This window comes from Kogia breviceps, chromosome 4 (genome assembly GCF_026419965.1).
Source record: "Kogia breviceps isolate mKogBre1 chromosome 4, mKogBre1 haplotype 1, whole genome shotgun sequence".
Classification (NCBI taxonomy): Eukaryota; Metazoa; Chordata; class Mammalia; order Artiodactyla; family Physeteridae; genus Kogia; species Kogia breviceps.
Window position 1 is genome coordinate 111,906,557 of NC_081313.1, and position 17,040 is coordinate 111,923,596.

The 17,040-nt window shown below is 37.4% G+C and overlaps 1 protein-coding gene across 7 annotated transcripts in view; it reads right to left on the reverse strand.

Annotated features, from left to right (window-relative positions):
* Positions 1-17,040, reverse strand: part of CDKL3 (cyclin dependent kinase like 3) — a 126,731-nt gene that overhangs the window by 67,390 nt on the left and 42,301 nt on the right. For 2 of the 7 annotated variants that reach the window (XR_010840235.1, XR_010840234.1), the window contains 3 exons: positions 16,833-16,925; positions 13,272-13,348; positions 6,650-6,710 (listed from right to left, as the gene is read on the reverse strand). The exons of 3 other annotated variants lie outside the window; for them this stretch is intronic. Coding sequence is in view for 2 of the 4 variants with exons in the window: in XM_067031646.1 (XP_066887747.1) it covers positions 16,879-16,925 (47 nt within the window). In the remaining 2 variants the exon portion in view is untranslated. Of the gene's footprint in view, positions 1-6,649; positions 6,711-13,271; positions 13,349-13,796; positions 13,814-16,832; positions 16,926-17,040 lie in introns of those variants that run through there. 2 more of the 7 variants (XM_067031647.1, XM_067031646.1) reach the window with 2 other exon arrangements.

Sequence of the window (17,040 nt, forward strand, 5' to 3'; positions counted from 1 at the left end):
CTAATTTAAGCAATCTGATTATAATCTGGACTCTGTTATACTATGTGGCTTTTTTTTTAAGATTTTTTTTTTCATGTTGACTATTTTTAAAGTCTTTACTGAATTTGTTACAATATTGTTTCTGTTTTATGTTTTTGGCCCTGAGACATGTGGGATCCCAGCTCCCTGACCAGGGATCAAACCACCTCACCCCCCGCATTGGAAGGAGAAATCTCAACCACTGGACAGCCCCAGAAATTTATAGGTATAGTTTCAATAAATATTCTGATACCACTAGATATTCTGTTTAAAGGACAGCAATTAAAGGAACCAATTTTCTAAACTCAAATCTATCAAACAACAATCCAAGGAAGACTATTGATAGCAGATTATTCCATTATAAATCTGGTTTTTAAGGTTTTTCATGAGGCATCAGATGCTTTAAACATTTTAATAATACTGTTCAATGTAATAATTAGTAGCCACAAAGAAATTACTCAGAGATGACCAAGAGATGCTGCCTGAAATGTATATAAATAATCTAGGGCTTGGTTTGAAAGGTCCTAAGATTTTGGAGTCATTCACCTGAGGAAACCCAAATCCTAGCATGCATTTTTATTACATTTCTCATCTCAGGGAGTAAAAATCACTGATTTAGAGCAAAACGCACTGCCTCATTAGGATCCCATCTTCATACACTAGTTCAGTCCAACAGGGAACTGAATGGCTAGTCCTGTTAGATCAGGGCAGACACTAGCTCCAGGTCCTGAAAATGCTGGACATTGAGCTCCCTCTGGAGGAAGTTAGGACTAAGTGACTTCAAAGAGAACTTCAAAATCATCTTTACTCTTTGGCAAGAGGGGCACAGAGACCATGTAATAGCCCCTGGATACCTGGAATCTCTATACTGCTATCCATTAAATGAAAAGCCAGTTGTGAAGAGCAAGCACCTTAACCCAAAGTTAGTCTGAAAGTCAATGCGAAGCAAACTTCATTTTATTTACCTCTTTGAGTTATATATTTCGTTTATTCTTTCGATACCATCCAATTAAGCAAGCAAATTACTTCACTTATTCTAAGCCAAGAGAGGTAACTGAGAGACCTTCATAACACTGAGACAATACTCACACAATTTCTCACTCTATGGCAAGTACTAAGAGTACTAATTTAGGACTTGCCTGGTCTCCTGACAAGCAGTCACTAAAGAAACAGAAGTGTGGTGACTTAAGGTGGATAATCTAAAATTCTGACCCAGATACTGTAACTCACTTTGTAGATCATTATTTCTTTTTACCCTTTCACTTGTCTTACCTGAATTTCCTTGTCTCTTTATAAATTTTGAGATACAATTTTTCTAACTTATCTGAAATTCCTCTGAATTCTGTTCCTAAAAAGCATCTTTCAGTTTTACCTATAAATGTAACTAAGTTTCAATTCCTGCATTAAAACACTGACAAACTGTAAGTTCACCTTGTCTACTTCACCTTTAAACTCCATGCTGAATGACTGCTATTCATTCCTTGTTCAGCTACTTGAACAATGAATATTATTAGCATGCTATAGGAAGCACATTCTACCACACCAAAAAAATTATTTCATATTTTATTCTTTGGTTTTTTCAAGTGATTACTATGTAGGTATACATATATGTAATAAATTCATTCATTCATTCACAAAGAAAATGTTATTGAGTGTCAATATATGCTAGGCACTATTCTATGCTGGGGAATATAGCAACAAACAAAACACTAAATTTCCTGCCCTCATGTAGTTCATAGTTTATTGGAGAAACACCATTAATAAATAAAGCTTGTCAGATAGGGAAATGCTGTATGAAGAAGTAAAACAGGAAACAGAAATGGGAATGGGGAAAGTTGTCATTTTAAGTAACATGGTAGAGAAAGCTTCATATACGAGTAAAAGGAGGTTGTCCTTAACAACAGAAGAAGGTAAAGGAGGGAACCATGCAGTGACCTGAGGAAAGATATTTCTCAGCAGAGGAAACAGCAAAAACAAAGGTTCTGAGGCAGAAGCATAGTCAGGAACAGCAAGGAGGCCAGTGGGCCAGGAACAGAATGAGCAATAGGGAAGAGAAGTAGCAAAGAGCGTCAAAGAGTGGGTAGAGGCATACTGTTTAGGGTCGTGGAGGTTACTGTGATGTCTGCACTTTTACTTTGTGTGAAGTGGGAAGCATGGGGGGTTTTGAGCAGAGCAATGACATCATCTGATTTATGTTTTATTAAGAATACTCAGGCAGGGGGAGGGAGGAGTCAAGATGGCAGTGTGGGAATACACAGAGTTAGCATCTCCCCAAAACTAGGGGTCCTGCTGGCCACTGGTAGGAGACTCTGACCCCCAAGAAGATGGGAGGAAGCCCAGAGTGAACCGGTAGGATGTAGGGGGACCAAGGCAGGAGGAGAAGTGGAGGCCACATAAGATTGGCATCCCTGAGGCTGGGGAGATCAGGAGAGGCAGATGGGAGAGACTCTCCAGGAAGAGCAGGAGAGGAGCAGAGAGTGATTGCCCCACCCACTTGGGCCCAGGGAGACTGCTGAGCTGTTCCCCGGCCCTGCAAAACCCGCCCTTAGCCGCCCCCGCCGCCCCCCTACCCGCTGCATTGGTCCTGGGGGCTTAGGAGGGAAGCGGGGGGGGGGGGGGGGGCGGGGGGATCAGGAGAGGAAGGCGGGAGGGGCCCTCCCAGACCTCAGACCAGAGGAGCAGGAGAGGAGGGCATTTGCTCTGCCCACTCGAGCACAGGAAGCCTGCTAGGCTCCCAGGTGAGGTTCCCTGCCTTCTGAGACCAGGGGTGGGGGTCACACCTGGGCCCCTTCTGTTCCTTGAGCATAAGCCCCACCCTCCACAGCTTCCAGGGCCTTTTCCAGCCCTATGGGTCCTGAGCATTGGCCCCGCCCACTGCCCAAACCTCGCCCTTGCTTAGGCCCTGTTCTCCACAGCCAAGACCTTCCCCCACCCCCCATCCCCACCTTTATTTTTTTTCTTTTCCCTCCTCCTCTTTTTTATTACTGTGGTACTGATGTACCTTATGGTTGTTGATTCATCTATATCTAACTATATATATATTTTTTTAATTCTTATTTTATTTATTTATTTTTGGCTGTGTTGGGTCTTCATTGCTGCGCACGGGCTTTCTCTAGATGCAGTGAGCGGGGGCTACTCTTCATTCCAGTGCACAGGCTTCTCACTGCAGTAGCTTCTCTTGTTGTGGAGCACGGGCTCTACGCACATGGGCTTCAGTAGTTGTGGCTCACAGGCTCTAGAGCACAGGCTCAGTAGTTGCAGCGCACAGGCTTAGTTGCTCCGTGGCATGTGGATCTTCCCGGACCAGGGGTTGAACCCATGTCCCCTGCATTGGCAGGCAGATTCTTATCCACGGCGCCACTAGGGAAGCCCCCTATATTTTTATTTTTACATTCTTTCTAACATATGTTAGTTTCCTAGTCTAATTTTATTTTTTATTTTGTTATTATCCTCTCTTTTTTTTTGCCATCCCATGCTGCTTGCGGAATCTTGACTCAGGAGGCTGGAGTCGGGCCAAAGCTCCTGCAGTGGGAGCTCTGAGTCTGAACCACTGGGCTAACAGAGAACCTCAGACCACAGAGAATATTCATCAGACTGAGGTCTCACAGAGTTCCTCATCTCAGCACCAGAACCCAGCTCTACCCAACAGCCTACAAACTCCAGTGTTGGAAGCCTCAGGCCAAACAACCAGTAAGACAGGAACATAATCCCACTCATAAAAATTAAAAAAAAGAGAGACGGCAAAAAAATATGTCACAGATGAAGGAGCAAGGTAAAAACCTACAAGACCAAATAAATGAAGAGGAAATAGGCAATCTACCTGAAAAAGAATTCAGAGTAATCATAGTAAAGATGATCCAGAGTCTTGGAAATAGAATGGAGGCACGGATTGAGAAAATACAAGAAATGTTTAACAGAGATGTAGAAGAACTAAAGAACAAACAGATGAACAACACAATAACTGAACTGAAATGAAAAATACACTAGAAGGAATCAATAACAGAATAACAGAGGCAGAAGAATGAATAAATGAGCTGGAAGAAAAAATGGTGGAAATAACTGCTGAGGAGCAGAATAAAGAAAAAAGAATGAAAAGAATTGAAGACAATCTCAGAGACCTCTGGGACAACACTAAATGCACCAACATTCGAATTATAGGGATCCCAGAAGAAGAGACAAAGAAAGAGAAAATATCTGAAGAGATTGTAGTGGAAAACTTCCCTAACATGGGAAAGGAAATAGTCACCCAAGTCCAGGAAGCACAGAGAGTCCCATATAGGATAAACCCTAGGAAAAACACACCAAGACACCTATTAATCAAACTAACAAAAATTAAATTCAAAGAAAAAATATTAAAAACAGCAAGGGAAAAACAAAAAATAACATACAAAGGAATCCCCATAAGGTTATCAGCTGATTTTTCAGCAGAAACTCTGCAGGTCAGAAGGGAGTGGCAAGATATACTTAAAGTGATGAAAGAGAAAAACCTACAACCAAGATTACTCTACCCAGCAAAGATCTCATTTGGATTTGATGTAGAGATCAAAAGCTTTTCAGATAAGCAAAAGCTAAGAGAATTCAGCACCACCAAACCAGCTTTACAACAAATGCTAAAGAAACTTCTCTAAGCAGGAAATATAAGCAACGAAAAAGACCCACAAAAACATACCCAAAACAATTAAGAAAATGTAATGGGAACATATATATCGATAATAAACTTGAATGTAAATGGTTTAAATAACCCAACGAAAAGACACAGACTGGCTGAATGGATACAAAAATAAGACCCATATATATGCGGTGTACAAGAGACCCACTTCAGACCTAGGGACACATACAGACTGACAGTGAAGGGATGGAAAAATATATTCCATGCAAATGGAAATCAAAAGAAAGCTGGAGTAGCAATACTTGTATCAGATCAAATAGACTTTAAAATAAAGACTGTTACAAGAGATAAGGAGGGACACTATATAATGATCAAAGGATCAATCCAAGAATTATAAATGTTTATGCACCCAACATAGGAGCACCTCAATACATAAGGCAAATGCTAACAACCATGAAAGGAGAAATCAACAGTAACACAATAATAGTAGGGGACTTTAACCCCCACTTACACCAATGGACAGATGATCCAAACAGAAAATAAATAAGGAAACACAAGCTTTAAATGACACAACAGATATAGCCCAGAAAGATATAACTGATATTTATAGAACATTCCATCCAAAAGTGGAAGAATATACTTTCTTCTCAGTGCACACAGAACATTCTCCTGGATAGATCACATCCTGGGTCACAAATCAGGCCTCAGAAAATTTAAGAAAATTGAAATGGTATCAAGCATCTTTTCTGACCCAGTGCTAGGAGACTGGAAATCAATTACAGGAAAAAAAAACCCTAAAAAACACAAATACACAGAGGCTAAACAGAGCGCTACTAAATAATCAAGAGATCACTGAAGAAATCAAAGAAGAAATTTAAAAACAGACAGAAACAAATGACAATGAAAACACAACAACCCAAAACCTATGGGATGCAGCAAAAGCAGTCCTAAGAGGGAAGTTTATAGCAATTCAATCTCACCTCAAGAAGCAAGAAAAATCTCAAATAAACCATCTAACCCTACACTTAAAACAACTAGAGAAAGAAGAACAAAGAAAACCCAAAGTCAGTAGAAGGAAAGAAATCATAAAGATCAGAGCAAAAATAAATGAAATAGAAACGAAGGAAACAATAGCAAAGATCAATAAAACTAAAAGCTGGTTCTTTTAGATGATAAACAAAATTGATAAACTCTTAGGCAGACTCATCAATAAAAAAAGGGAGCGGATACAAATCAATAAAATTAGAAATGAAAAAGGAGAAATCACAACTGACACTGCAGACAAAGGATTATAAGAGACTACGACCAACAACTATATGCCAATTAAAAGGACAACCACAAAGAAATGGACAAATTCTTGGAAAGTTACAATTTTCTAAGACTGAACCAGGAAGAATTAGAAAATATAAACAGACTTATCACAAGTAATGAAATTGAAACCATAATTTAAAATCTTCCAAGAAACAAAAGTCCAGGACCAGATGGCTTCACAGGCGAATTCTATCAAACATTTAGAGAAAAGCTAACACCGATCCTTCTCCAACTCTTCCAAAAAATTGCAGAGGGAGAAACACTCCCAAATTCATTCTACGAAGCCACCATCACCCTGATACCAAAACCAGAAGAAGATGTCACAAAAAAAGAAAATTATAGACCAGTATCACTGATGAACATAGATGCAAAAATCCTAAACAAAATACTAGCAAACAGAATCTAACAATACATTAAAAGGATCATACACCATGATCAAGTGAGATTTATCCCAGGGATGCAAGGATTCTTCAATATATGCAATTCAATCAGTGTGATACACCACATTAATAAATTAAGGAATAAAAACCATATGATCATCTCAATAAATGCAGAAAAAGCTTTTGACAAAATTCAACACCCATTTATGATAAAAACTCTCCAGAAAATGGGCATAGAGGGAACCTACCTCAACATAATAAAGGCCATATATGACAAGCCCACAGCAAACATCATACTCAATGGTGAAAAATTGAAATCATTTCCACTAGGATCAGGAACAAGACAAGGAAGTCCACTCTCGCCACTCTTAGTCAACATAGTTTTGGAAGTCCTAGCCATGGCAATCAGAGAAGTAAAAGAAATAAAAGGAATACAAATTGGAAAAGAAGAAGTAAAACTGTCGTTATTTGCTGATGACATGATACATGATACTATACATTGAAAATCCTAAATATGCCACCAGAAAACTACTAGAACTAATCAATGAATTTGGTAAGGTTGCAGGATACAAAATTAATGCATTGAAATCTCTGGCATTCCTATACACCAACAATGAAAAATCCAAAAGCAAAATTAAGGAAACAGTCGCATTTACCACTGCAGCAAAAAGAATAAAATACCTAGGAATAAACCTACCTAAGGAGGCGAAAGACTTGTACTCAGAAAACTATAAAACACTGATGAAAGAAATCAAAGATGACATAAACAAATTGATAAATATACCATATTCTTGGATTGGAAAAATCAATATTGTGAAAATGACTATACTACCAAAAGCAACCTACAGATTCAATGCAATCCCTATCAAACTACCAATGGCATTCTTCACAGAATTAAAACAAAAAATCTTACAATTAGTAGGCTTCCCTTGTGGTGCAGTGGTTAAGAATCTGCCTGCCCATGCAGGGGACACAGGTTCGAGCCCTGGTCCAGGAAGATCCCACATGGTGCGGAGAAACTAAGTCCATATGCCACAGCTACTGAGCCTGTGCTCTATAGCCTGCAAGCCACAACTATTGAAGCCTGCGTGTCTAGAGCCCGTGCTCTGCAACAAGAGAAGCCATCCCAATGAGAAGTCCATGCACTGCAACAAAGAGTAGGCCCCGCTCACCACAACTAGAGAAAGCCTGAGCACAGCAACAAAGACCGAACGCAGCCAAAAATAAAAACAACAAAAATATCTTACAATTTGTATGGAAACACAATAGGCCCCGAATAGTCAAAGCAATCTTGAGAAAGAAAAACGGAGTTGGAGGAGTCAGGCTCCTCAACTTCAAACTATACCACAAAGCTGCAGTAATCAAAACCATATGGTACTGTCACAAAAACAGAAATATAGATTAATGGTACAGCATAGAATGCCCAGAGATAAACCCACGCACATATGGGAACCTAATTTACGACAAAGGAGGCAAAAACATACAATGGAGAAGAGATAGACTCTTCAATAACTGGTGCTGGGAAAACTGGACAGCTGCAGGTAAAAGAATGAAATTAGAACACTACCTAACACCATACACAAAACTAAACTCAAAATGGATTAAAGAAATAAATGTAAGACCAGACACTGTAAAACTTTTAGAGGAAAACACAGGAAAAACACACTTTGACATAACCACAAGAAGATCATTTTTGACCCACCTCCTAGAGTAACAGAAATAAAAACAAAAATAAACAAATGGACTTAACTAAACTTAAAAGATTTTGCACAGCAAAGGAAACCATAAACAAAACAAAAAGACAACCCTCAGAATGGGAGAAAATATTTGCAAATTCAACAACGGACAAAGCATTAATCTCCAAAATATACAAACAGCTCATGGAGCTCAGTATTAAAAAAACAAACAATCCAGTTAAAAAATGGGCAGAAGACCTAAACAGACATTTCACCAAGAAGACATATAGATGGCCAAGAGACACATGAAAAGCTGCTCAACATCACTAATTATTAGAGAAATGCAAATCAAAACTACAATGAGGTATCACCTCACGCTGGTCAGAATGGCCATTATCAAAAAATCTAGAAACAATAAATACTGGAAAGGGTGTGGTGAAAAGGGAACCCTTCTACACTGTTGGTGGGAATATAAATTGATACAGCCACTATGGAAAACAGTATGGAGGTTCCTTGAAAAACTAAAAATAGAACTACCATATGACCCAGCAATCTCACTACTGGGCATATACCCTGAAAACCATAATTTAAAAAAGACACATGCACCACAATGTTCACTGCAGCACTATTTACAATAGCCAGGACATGGAACCAACCTAAATGTCCATTGACAGATGAATGGATAAAGGAGATGTGGCACATATATACAATGGAATATTACTCAGCCATAAAAAGAAACAAAATTGAGTTATTTGTAATGAGGTGGATGGACCTAGAGTTTGTCATGCAGAGTGAAGTAAGTCAGAAGGAGAAAAACATATACCGTATGCTAAGGCATATATATGGACTCTAAAAAAAAAAAAAAGAAAAAAATGGTACTGATGAACCTAGTTGCAGGGCAAGAATGAAGAGGTAGACATAGAGAATGGACTTGATGACATGGGGTGGGAGGGCGAAGCTGGGGTGAAGTGAAAATAGCATCGACATATATACATTACCGAATGTAAAATAGTTGGCTGGTAGGAAGCAGCAGCATAGCACAGGGAGATCGGCTCAGTGCTTTGCGATGACCCAGAGGGGTGGGATAGGGAGGATTGGAGGGAGGGGATATGGGGACATGTGTATGCATATGGCTGATACGCTTTGTTGTGCAACAGAAACTAACACAGTACTGTGAAACAATTATACTCCAATAAAGTTGTATTAAAAAAAAGAATACCCAGCCAGTGAGTTGATAAGAAAATGTAGGTTGAACAAGTGTGAAAGTAGGAAGATCAGTTACTAGAAGACTACTACAAAATCCAGGCAACAAATGTAAATAGCAGTAGAGGGGTAAAAAGTAGTCAAATCCTGGAAATACTTCAACGGTAGAGCTGAAAGGACGTAGGTTAGAGATGTAGACAGAGAGAGAAGTCAAGGATTACGCCAAGATTTTTCTCCTTGAGCAACTGGAAGAAATGGAGTTGCTCTTAACTAAGATGGGGAAACACGGAGGAGCAGCAGAGAGTGCGGCAGAGATCAGGACCTTAATTTGGGACATGATAAGTTTGAGATACCTATTATACATTTTAGCAGAGCTATTGAATGGACAATTGGAAATTTGAGTCTGGAGTTACATGGTCAAGTCCAGGCTAGAGAGAGAGAATTAAGAGTCATCAGTATATAAATGATATTTAAGGCCATGCATCTGGATGAGCTCACCAAGGGAATGTAGAGAGAGTGTGGTCTATTCACACTTGTCTAATATATTGTCACTCATCCTAGGATTGCTAAGAAATAGTTATAATTGATTAGTTATAGTTGTTATTTGGGAAACCTATCAGAAGGCAGACAAACATAGCACCCTTCTTTAAAATGTCATCGGCAAAAGAACAGATTTGTGCACCTTAATTTTGAAACTTGAAGACCCAGAAAGAATGACCAGTTGGTTTACAGTCATTTGGAAGAACAGTAGATAATAATCACTATGAACTAATAACTTTTTACAAGTATTAGCAGCCAATAAACTATCCAACCTGTCTAACTATGTCTACTGGTAAAGTTCTACTGGCAAACTTCATACTTCAAACTTTCATATTATTGGTAAAGAATTCACAGAATAAATGATCATTAAAATAACCAGAATAAGAACAACAAAAAGCACAGGCAAGTCCCTACAAATTCCTGTCCCCATATCTATATCCTTAGGGATAGTTTTAAACTAAAAAAACAGACCATCAGGGACATTTTATATAAGATAGAGCTAGAACTTTTGGTAATGACTCTAAAGGTTATTCCTTATTCACAATAGTGACTAGATTTCTCCACTTTCAGAATTCTTTAACTAAACTTCTAGTTCCAGCCATGATTAATAGGTATTGATATTACATTAAACAATGGTAAAACTGGAAAAAATAAATTAAACAACTGTTTTCAGACAATGAACAGCAGATAAAGGTCAATTTCATCAGATATATAATAGTCGTAAATATATATGTACCCAATAACAAAGCTTCAAATGCAGAAAGCAACTACTACTAGAATTGAAAGGAGAAAGAGACAAATATATAATTACAGTAGATTTTAATATTCCTCCCTCAGCAACTAATAAAACTGAATACTTAGTAAAGATATGAGACATAAATACCTCATTAGCATAAACTCAGGTACGGTTGAAAGGGGCTTATTATGAATAACAAATATGCTCCTCTCACTCCTATCAGTCAGGAAATTATAAAGGTTTTGGGACCTCTGTGTCAGGAAAAGGCGACAAAGACCAAATATTTGTATTTCTATTATATCACAATATTACAAAAAGCAAATTAAACCCAAAATAAATAGAGGAAAGAAAAGAGCATATATCAGTAAAATAAGAAACAAACAATAGAAACAATAAAACCAAAAGTTGGTTCTTCAAAAAAATTAGGAAAGTTGATAAACCTCTAGCTAGACTAACTCCCAACAAACCCCTACAAATTACCAATATAAGAAATGATAAAGGGAACATCACCTCTTAAATGATAACAAGGGCAAATGATAAACAATGTTTATGCCAATAAAAATCAACAACTTTGATGGAATGGATAAATTCCTTGAAAGAGGCAAATTACCAAAACTGACACAGGAGGGACTTCCCTGGTAGTCCAGTGGGTAAGACTCTGAGCTCCCAATGCAGGGGGCTCAGGTTCGATTCCTGGTTGGGGAACTAGGTCCCACATGCATGCCACAACTAAAGATCCTGCATGCCACAATGAAGATCCCGTGTGCTGCAACTAAGACCCAGCACAGCCTAAATAAATAAATATTTTAAAAAACAAAAACCCAAAAACCTGACACAGGAGAAATAGCAAATCTCCATAGCTCCATATTTAATAAATAAATTTAAGGAAAACTGAAGTTGCGTCTTAAAATCTTTCCACAAAGGAAACTTTAGGCCCTGCTGGCCTCACTGGTGATTTCTAACAAATGTTTAAGGAGGAAAAAAAATCAATCCTACACAAATTCTTTCAGAAAAGAGAAGAGGAGGTAAAACTTCCCAACTCATTTTATAAAGCACCTTAACACTGATATCAAAAGCAGGCAAAGACAACACAAGAAAAAAAAAGGGACTAAAATCTCTCATTAATGTAGATGTCAAAATCTTAATAAAATATTAACCAATCAAATTCAATACAATACATAAAAAGGATCAAGTGGAGCTTAACGCTAGGAATGTAGGGTTGATTTAACATTAAAACATCAATTAATGTAATTCACATTAACAGAACAAAGGAGGAAAATCATAAAACATCTCAGAAGATACAGCAAAAGTATTTAACAGAATTTAACACCTGTTCATGGTAAGGACACTCAACAAACAGAAACAGACGGAAACTTCTTCAATCTAATAAAAATTATCTACATAAAACCTACTATTAACATCATACTTAATGGAAAAGGCTGAATGTTTCCTCTCTGGTATAGGAAAAAAGGTAAAAATGCCCACTCTCACTACTTCTGTGCAACATTGTCACACATCATAGAAACACTGGAAAGGAAGAAGTAAAACTATCTTTATCCGTAGATGTTATAATTGCTTATATAGGAAATCCTAAGGAATAGACCAAAAAAAGAAGGAAGGAATGAAGGAAACCTACTAGAATAAATAAATTTAATTTAGCAAGGTCTCAGAATACAAGATCATAATAGAAAAACAAATCGTACCTCTGTAATACTAGCAACAACCAACTAGAAGATATTAAAAAACAATACCGTCTATAATAGCATGAAAAACTAAGACACATAGGAGTAACTTTACTGAATGATGTATAAGACTGCTACAAAATATTACAGAAAAAATTTAAAGATCTAAATAAATGGAGAGTTTATACCATGCTTCTGGGTTGGAAGACAATATTTCTAAGATATCTATTCTCCTCAAATTGATGTATAGATTTTAACACAATCCCAGTCAAAATCCCAGCAGGCATTTTTGTAGAAATTGAAATAAAAGGACAATCCTTTGATGTAAGGATCAACAAATATATAAATGCAATAAGCAATGGGCAGACATTTTTGTAGAAATTGAAAAAAAAGGACAATCCTTTGATGTAAGGATCAACAAATATATAAATGCAATAGGCAATGGGCAGACCTATATTTACCGAACCCACCACAGGAACAACTCTTAATTTCCCTGGATCAGATTAGTTACTAAAGCTAACAGGGAGTCTGTTAGAAAGATATGTTATATATAATAATCTGAGCTGTTAATTTTAATCAACCTTTTAATGAGTTGAAAAGAGATCACAATATTGCAATAAATGTTTCCTTTGTTTTTCATGTCTATTTAGTAAATACAAAATCAGGCAGAGTCCTTGTAAAATACCAGATAATCTCACTTTATTGTTTTTTTGAAAAATATGCCAATCAAGAATTTTGGTAGTATACCTCTTCTGGGTCATACAGAAATAGAAAAAGTTTGTACCACATAAAAGGAACTATCAGACTGAACAAGGAAACTGGAAGAGTGCTGGCAGTTGTTGAAAGGGATAAAAAAATTAACATTTAAACACCATATAATTTTCTGACACTTTATAAATATAAGTTATAAATATTATAACAGAACATGTTAATCAGCTATGTAATCATGTACTAGTAATGAACTGCTTTTAGAAAAATGTCAGATATTTCATTGAGAACTCACTTCAGGAAGCCTGAACATTCTAGGAAATAACTGACACTTAGGTTATGTGACTAGCAGAGGGCAGAGATCAGTATAAATACAGTGTGTATCATATGACAGGATGTGTTACCTACTCAGTAATCACGGCAAGTAAAGAAGCAGGCAGAGAGGAGACGACTTTGTAATTCCAAATCAAGACATCAACAGAATTCTTAGAAGAAAGAAAGAAGAAAACAGTGAATGGTTTGCTAACAAAACAAAGTTGCATCGATGATGATACCAACGAATTGCTGTCTTAACAGCTCATGTTACATTTCTATTGTACATAAAATTAAAAGGGAAGACTTGCCAATTTGTATTTTTAAGATTTAAAAGAAAAGACACTACCGGGCTTCCCTGGTGGTGCAGTGGTTGAGAGTCTGCCTGCTGATGCAAGGGACACGGGTTCGTGCCCCCGTCCGGGAAGGTCCCACATGCCGCGGAGCGGCTGGGCCCGTGAGCCATGGCCGTTGGGCCTGTGCGTCCGGAGCCTGTGCTCCACAACGTGAGAGGCCACAACAGTGAGAGGCCCGCATACCGCAAAAAAAAAAAAAAAGAAAGAAAAGAAAAGACACTACCAAAAAACAAAAAATCTGTTCCTCTTCAAATTCTTCCCCTTACAATGGCCATCTCCACCCTAAAATTAGAAGCCAAGCCAATAAGTGGGATAAGAATGTAAATACATGTTGCCAAAACCTTGCCTGTGTTAATGTTAAATTATAGGTAACAATATATTCTATATAAACTACTAAATGATAAACATGGTGGTCAAGCCAAGATTTGCTTCAATGCTTTACTCAATTTTCCATCCTTTTAAACAACCTTCATGATGTTTAAATACTGCTCCAGAACGTCCAGTGTGAAACCAAATCCACGTTTCATGCTTATCAAGTGTACTTGTTTGCTCAGAAATGTGTGGTGCTCCCAGACATTGGGATCTCACTTTATTACACATTTAGAAACTTTTCCATCTATAATTATAAAGTTCTGAACCAAAGCTAAGAATGACCACTAATCAAACATGACTGAGATAACAGGTCATCAAATAAAATTATATGACTTAATGTAAGCTGTAGTTTTATTAGGATGTACTAGTCAGGAAGTTTTTATAAATTAATGTTCAAATTAAGAAAACATGAATAATTTAATGATTAATAAATTTAAAAACAAATTTAGGTGAGTATACACATAACTACACAGGATTTACGATATATCTGTAGAATTCTCTAGTCAGCATTTTTGTGTATGTAATATTAATAAAAAGGATTATTTTTTTAACCATACAGTGATTCTGGGATTCCCTGAATTTTCAGCTTCTGCATTTTCTACTCTACATCTGGCAAGTTCTTCTTCCTTTCAGTTTGTGCATTTCCTGTATTCTAAAAAGTAAATAGAAACAGGACCTTAATTGAGGAAATGGTGAGTCTTTGGCTAAGGAAATACAGCCACAGGTAAATACTTGTAATTTGCACCTGGGGGTTATTTTATAAGGTACAGGAAGACTATTTAGCAAAGTAATCCTTATTATCATCATGAGACAAAACTGAAGGTGGCTTTTCTATGGACTCTTCTTTCTTGCCTAACTCACTCATCAGCAGTAATTAGAATTTCTCTCTAGGTCACAGTCTATTCAGTTCACATATATAACTATTAACTGGGAAGTGCCTGGATATGATTTGGTAATTCAAAAATAAATCAATGAATAGAACAAATAAGTTGCCATTCCCTACCTTAGTTTTTTTAAAACATGTCATATTCTCTCATGCTCTAAATTAACAAACTACCAACTCAAAATTCAGGAAATTTTCTTAATTCTGACATTAATTTATTAAAAGCATTTGAACCAGTCATATGCAATTTCAGTAGCTTGTCAGAACTGCATATAAATGATTAGTACAAATAAACTACAACCATCATTGACGACTTCTGGATATTTCTAACAACTACAACTGTTTCAACGTTACTCTTAAAAAGATCGTCTTTTCAGGAGTTCTACACCATATGTACAAAAGGGGCTTTTCCTTTCCTACTTACTTTTGTATTTTTAAAATGACAGAACTGTCTTAAGAGTTCCTTTCTTCCTGCATTAAAATGTAATTTTAGTTCTGGGGGCTCTCATAGGACAGCAGGATAAACACATGCAGCACATTACTAGTCTGCCCAAACTCAAGAGCCCTAATTCACCCAATCATTCAAAAAAATGTGCAAATGGTGTGCTGTTCAACATGCTGTAACCCAGGTTTAAAAGTTTAAAGCCACCTTATTACTTTTTATAACAAAATTAAAAGATGACCATTAATGCCTTTCTTGTTCTACCTAGAAAATATTTCTTTTCTGCAAAGTTGATTGTGGAGTTGTTAACAAGTTCTAGGCCAGGAAAAAGGCATAAATGTCACTGTGAAAATATATCTAACAGTGTCTGATAACTCTTGCCTGAATGTTGTAGAGATTGAATAGACTCAGTTAAAATACCTTCTTACATAATTTCAGATCAAAGTTTCTATCTTCTAATTTCTTCAAATTTCCTTAGGAAGTATGTACTAATTTTATCATGAATAAAAATGTAGTCATGGGCTTCCCTGGTGGCGCAGTGGTTGAGAGTCCGCCTGACAATGCAGGGGACTCGGGTTCGTGCCCCGGTCCGGGAAGATCCCACGTGCCGCGGAGCGGCTGGGCCCGTGAGCCGTGGCCGCTGAGCCTGCGCGTCCGGAGCCTGTGCTCCGCAATGGGAGAGGCCACAACAGTGAGAGGCCCGCGTACCGCAAAAAAAAAAAAAAAAAAAATGTAGTCAATTTTATTTAGAAAATAAGAAACTGAGATAACAACGTTAATGACCTCACAGGTGTACAGGATAGAAGGCTGTCAATATAATTTAATTCAGTGGGTGCTCAGCATAATCCCTTTCCCTTAAAAGAGTACCTTTAAAGAGTATTCACTTAGATGTTGATGGCTTCAAGATTCCCAAATAAAATTCAAGATTATCTGATAGCTGAAAGCAAATCTTTGAAAATAGGACAGTAGGTAGAGAGCAGAGATGGGGGAGTAAATTGGACAAAAAACAGGAAGAAAAAGGCCAAAGACAAAATACATATGTTCTTGTGGTCAGTATAATCCTATGTTTATACCATTATTCCTTTCCTCTGGCATGGTTTACCCACCACCAGGTAGTAAACATAACACACATACTATTTTCCCTGGGTACCATATATTCAATCATTCAACATTCAAATGAGAGTTCGTATTTACTACCCTCAAAAAATAACTTTTAGGGCTTCCCTGGTGGCGCAGTGGTTGAGAGTCCACCTGCCGATGCAGGGGACACGGGTTCGTGCCCCGGTCCAAGAAGATCCCACATGCCGTGGAGCGGCTGGGCCCGTGAGCCATGGCCGCTGAGCCTGCGCGTCCGGAGCCTGTGCTCCGCAACGGGAGAGGCCACAACAGTGAGAGGCCCACGTACCGCAAAAAAAAAAAAAAAAAACTTTTAAAAACCTTTCGTAATTGGTTATTCTAGGAAATTTTAGTTGTTTCTAGAGGTCAAAGATTACAGAATTCTGAATTTTTATCTGACTTTCCAACAGTAATAACTAAAATTATATACTAAGTCAAGGGTTCTAAACAGCATTACTTAGTAAAAGCTATAAATAAAAAAGTCTTACCTCTTGTTTTTGTTGATATTGATCTTCATTAAGTTGGTATTTTAGATTAATCTGTTTTCTTTGATTTCCTCTTCAGCACTTTTATCTGTTCAACTTTTGCAAAAAGATATACAACAATGAGAACTTGTTACTCCTACCTTGAAATTTTACTTTCCTTTTCAAGAGTTTTAAATAGAAATTCTGATATACACTAAAGTCAGTTTCTGAG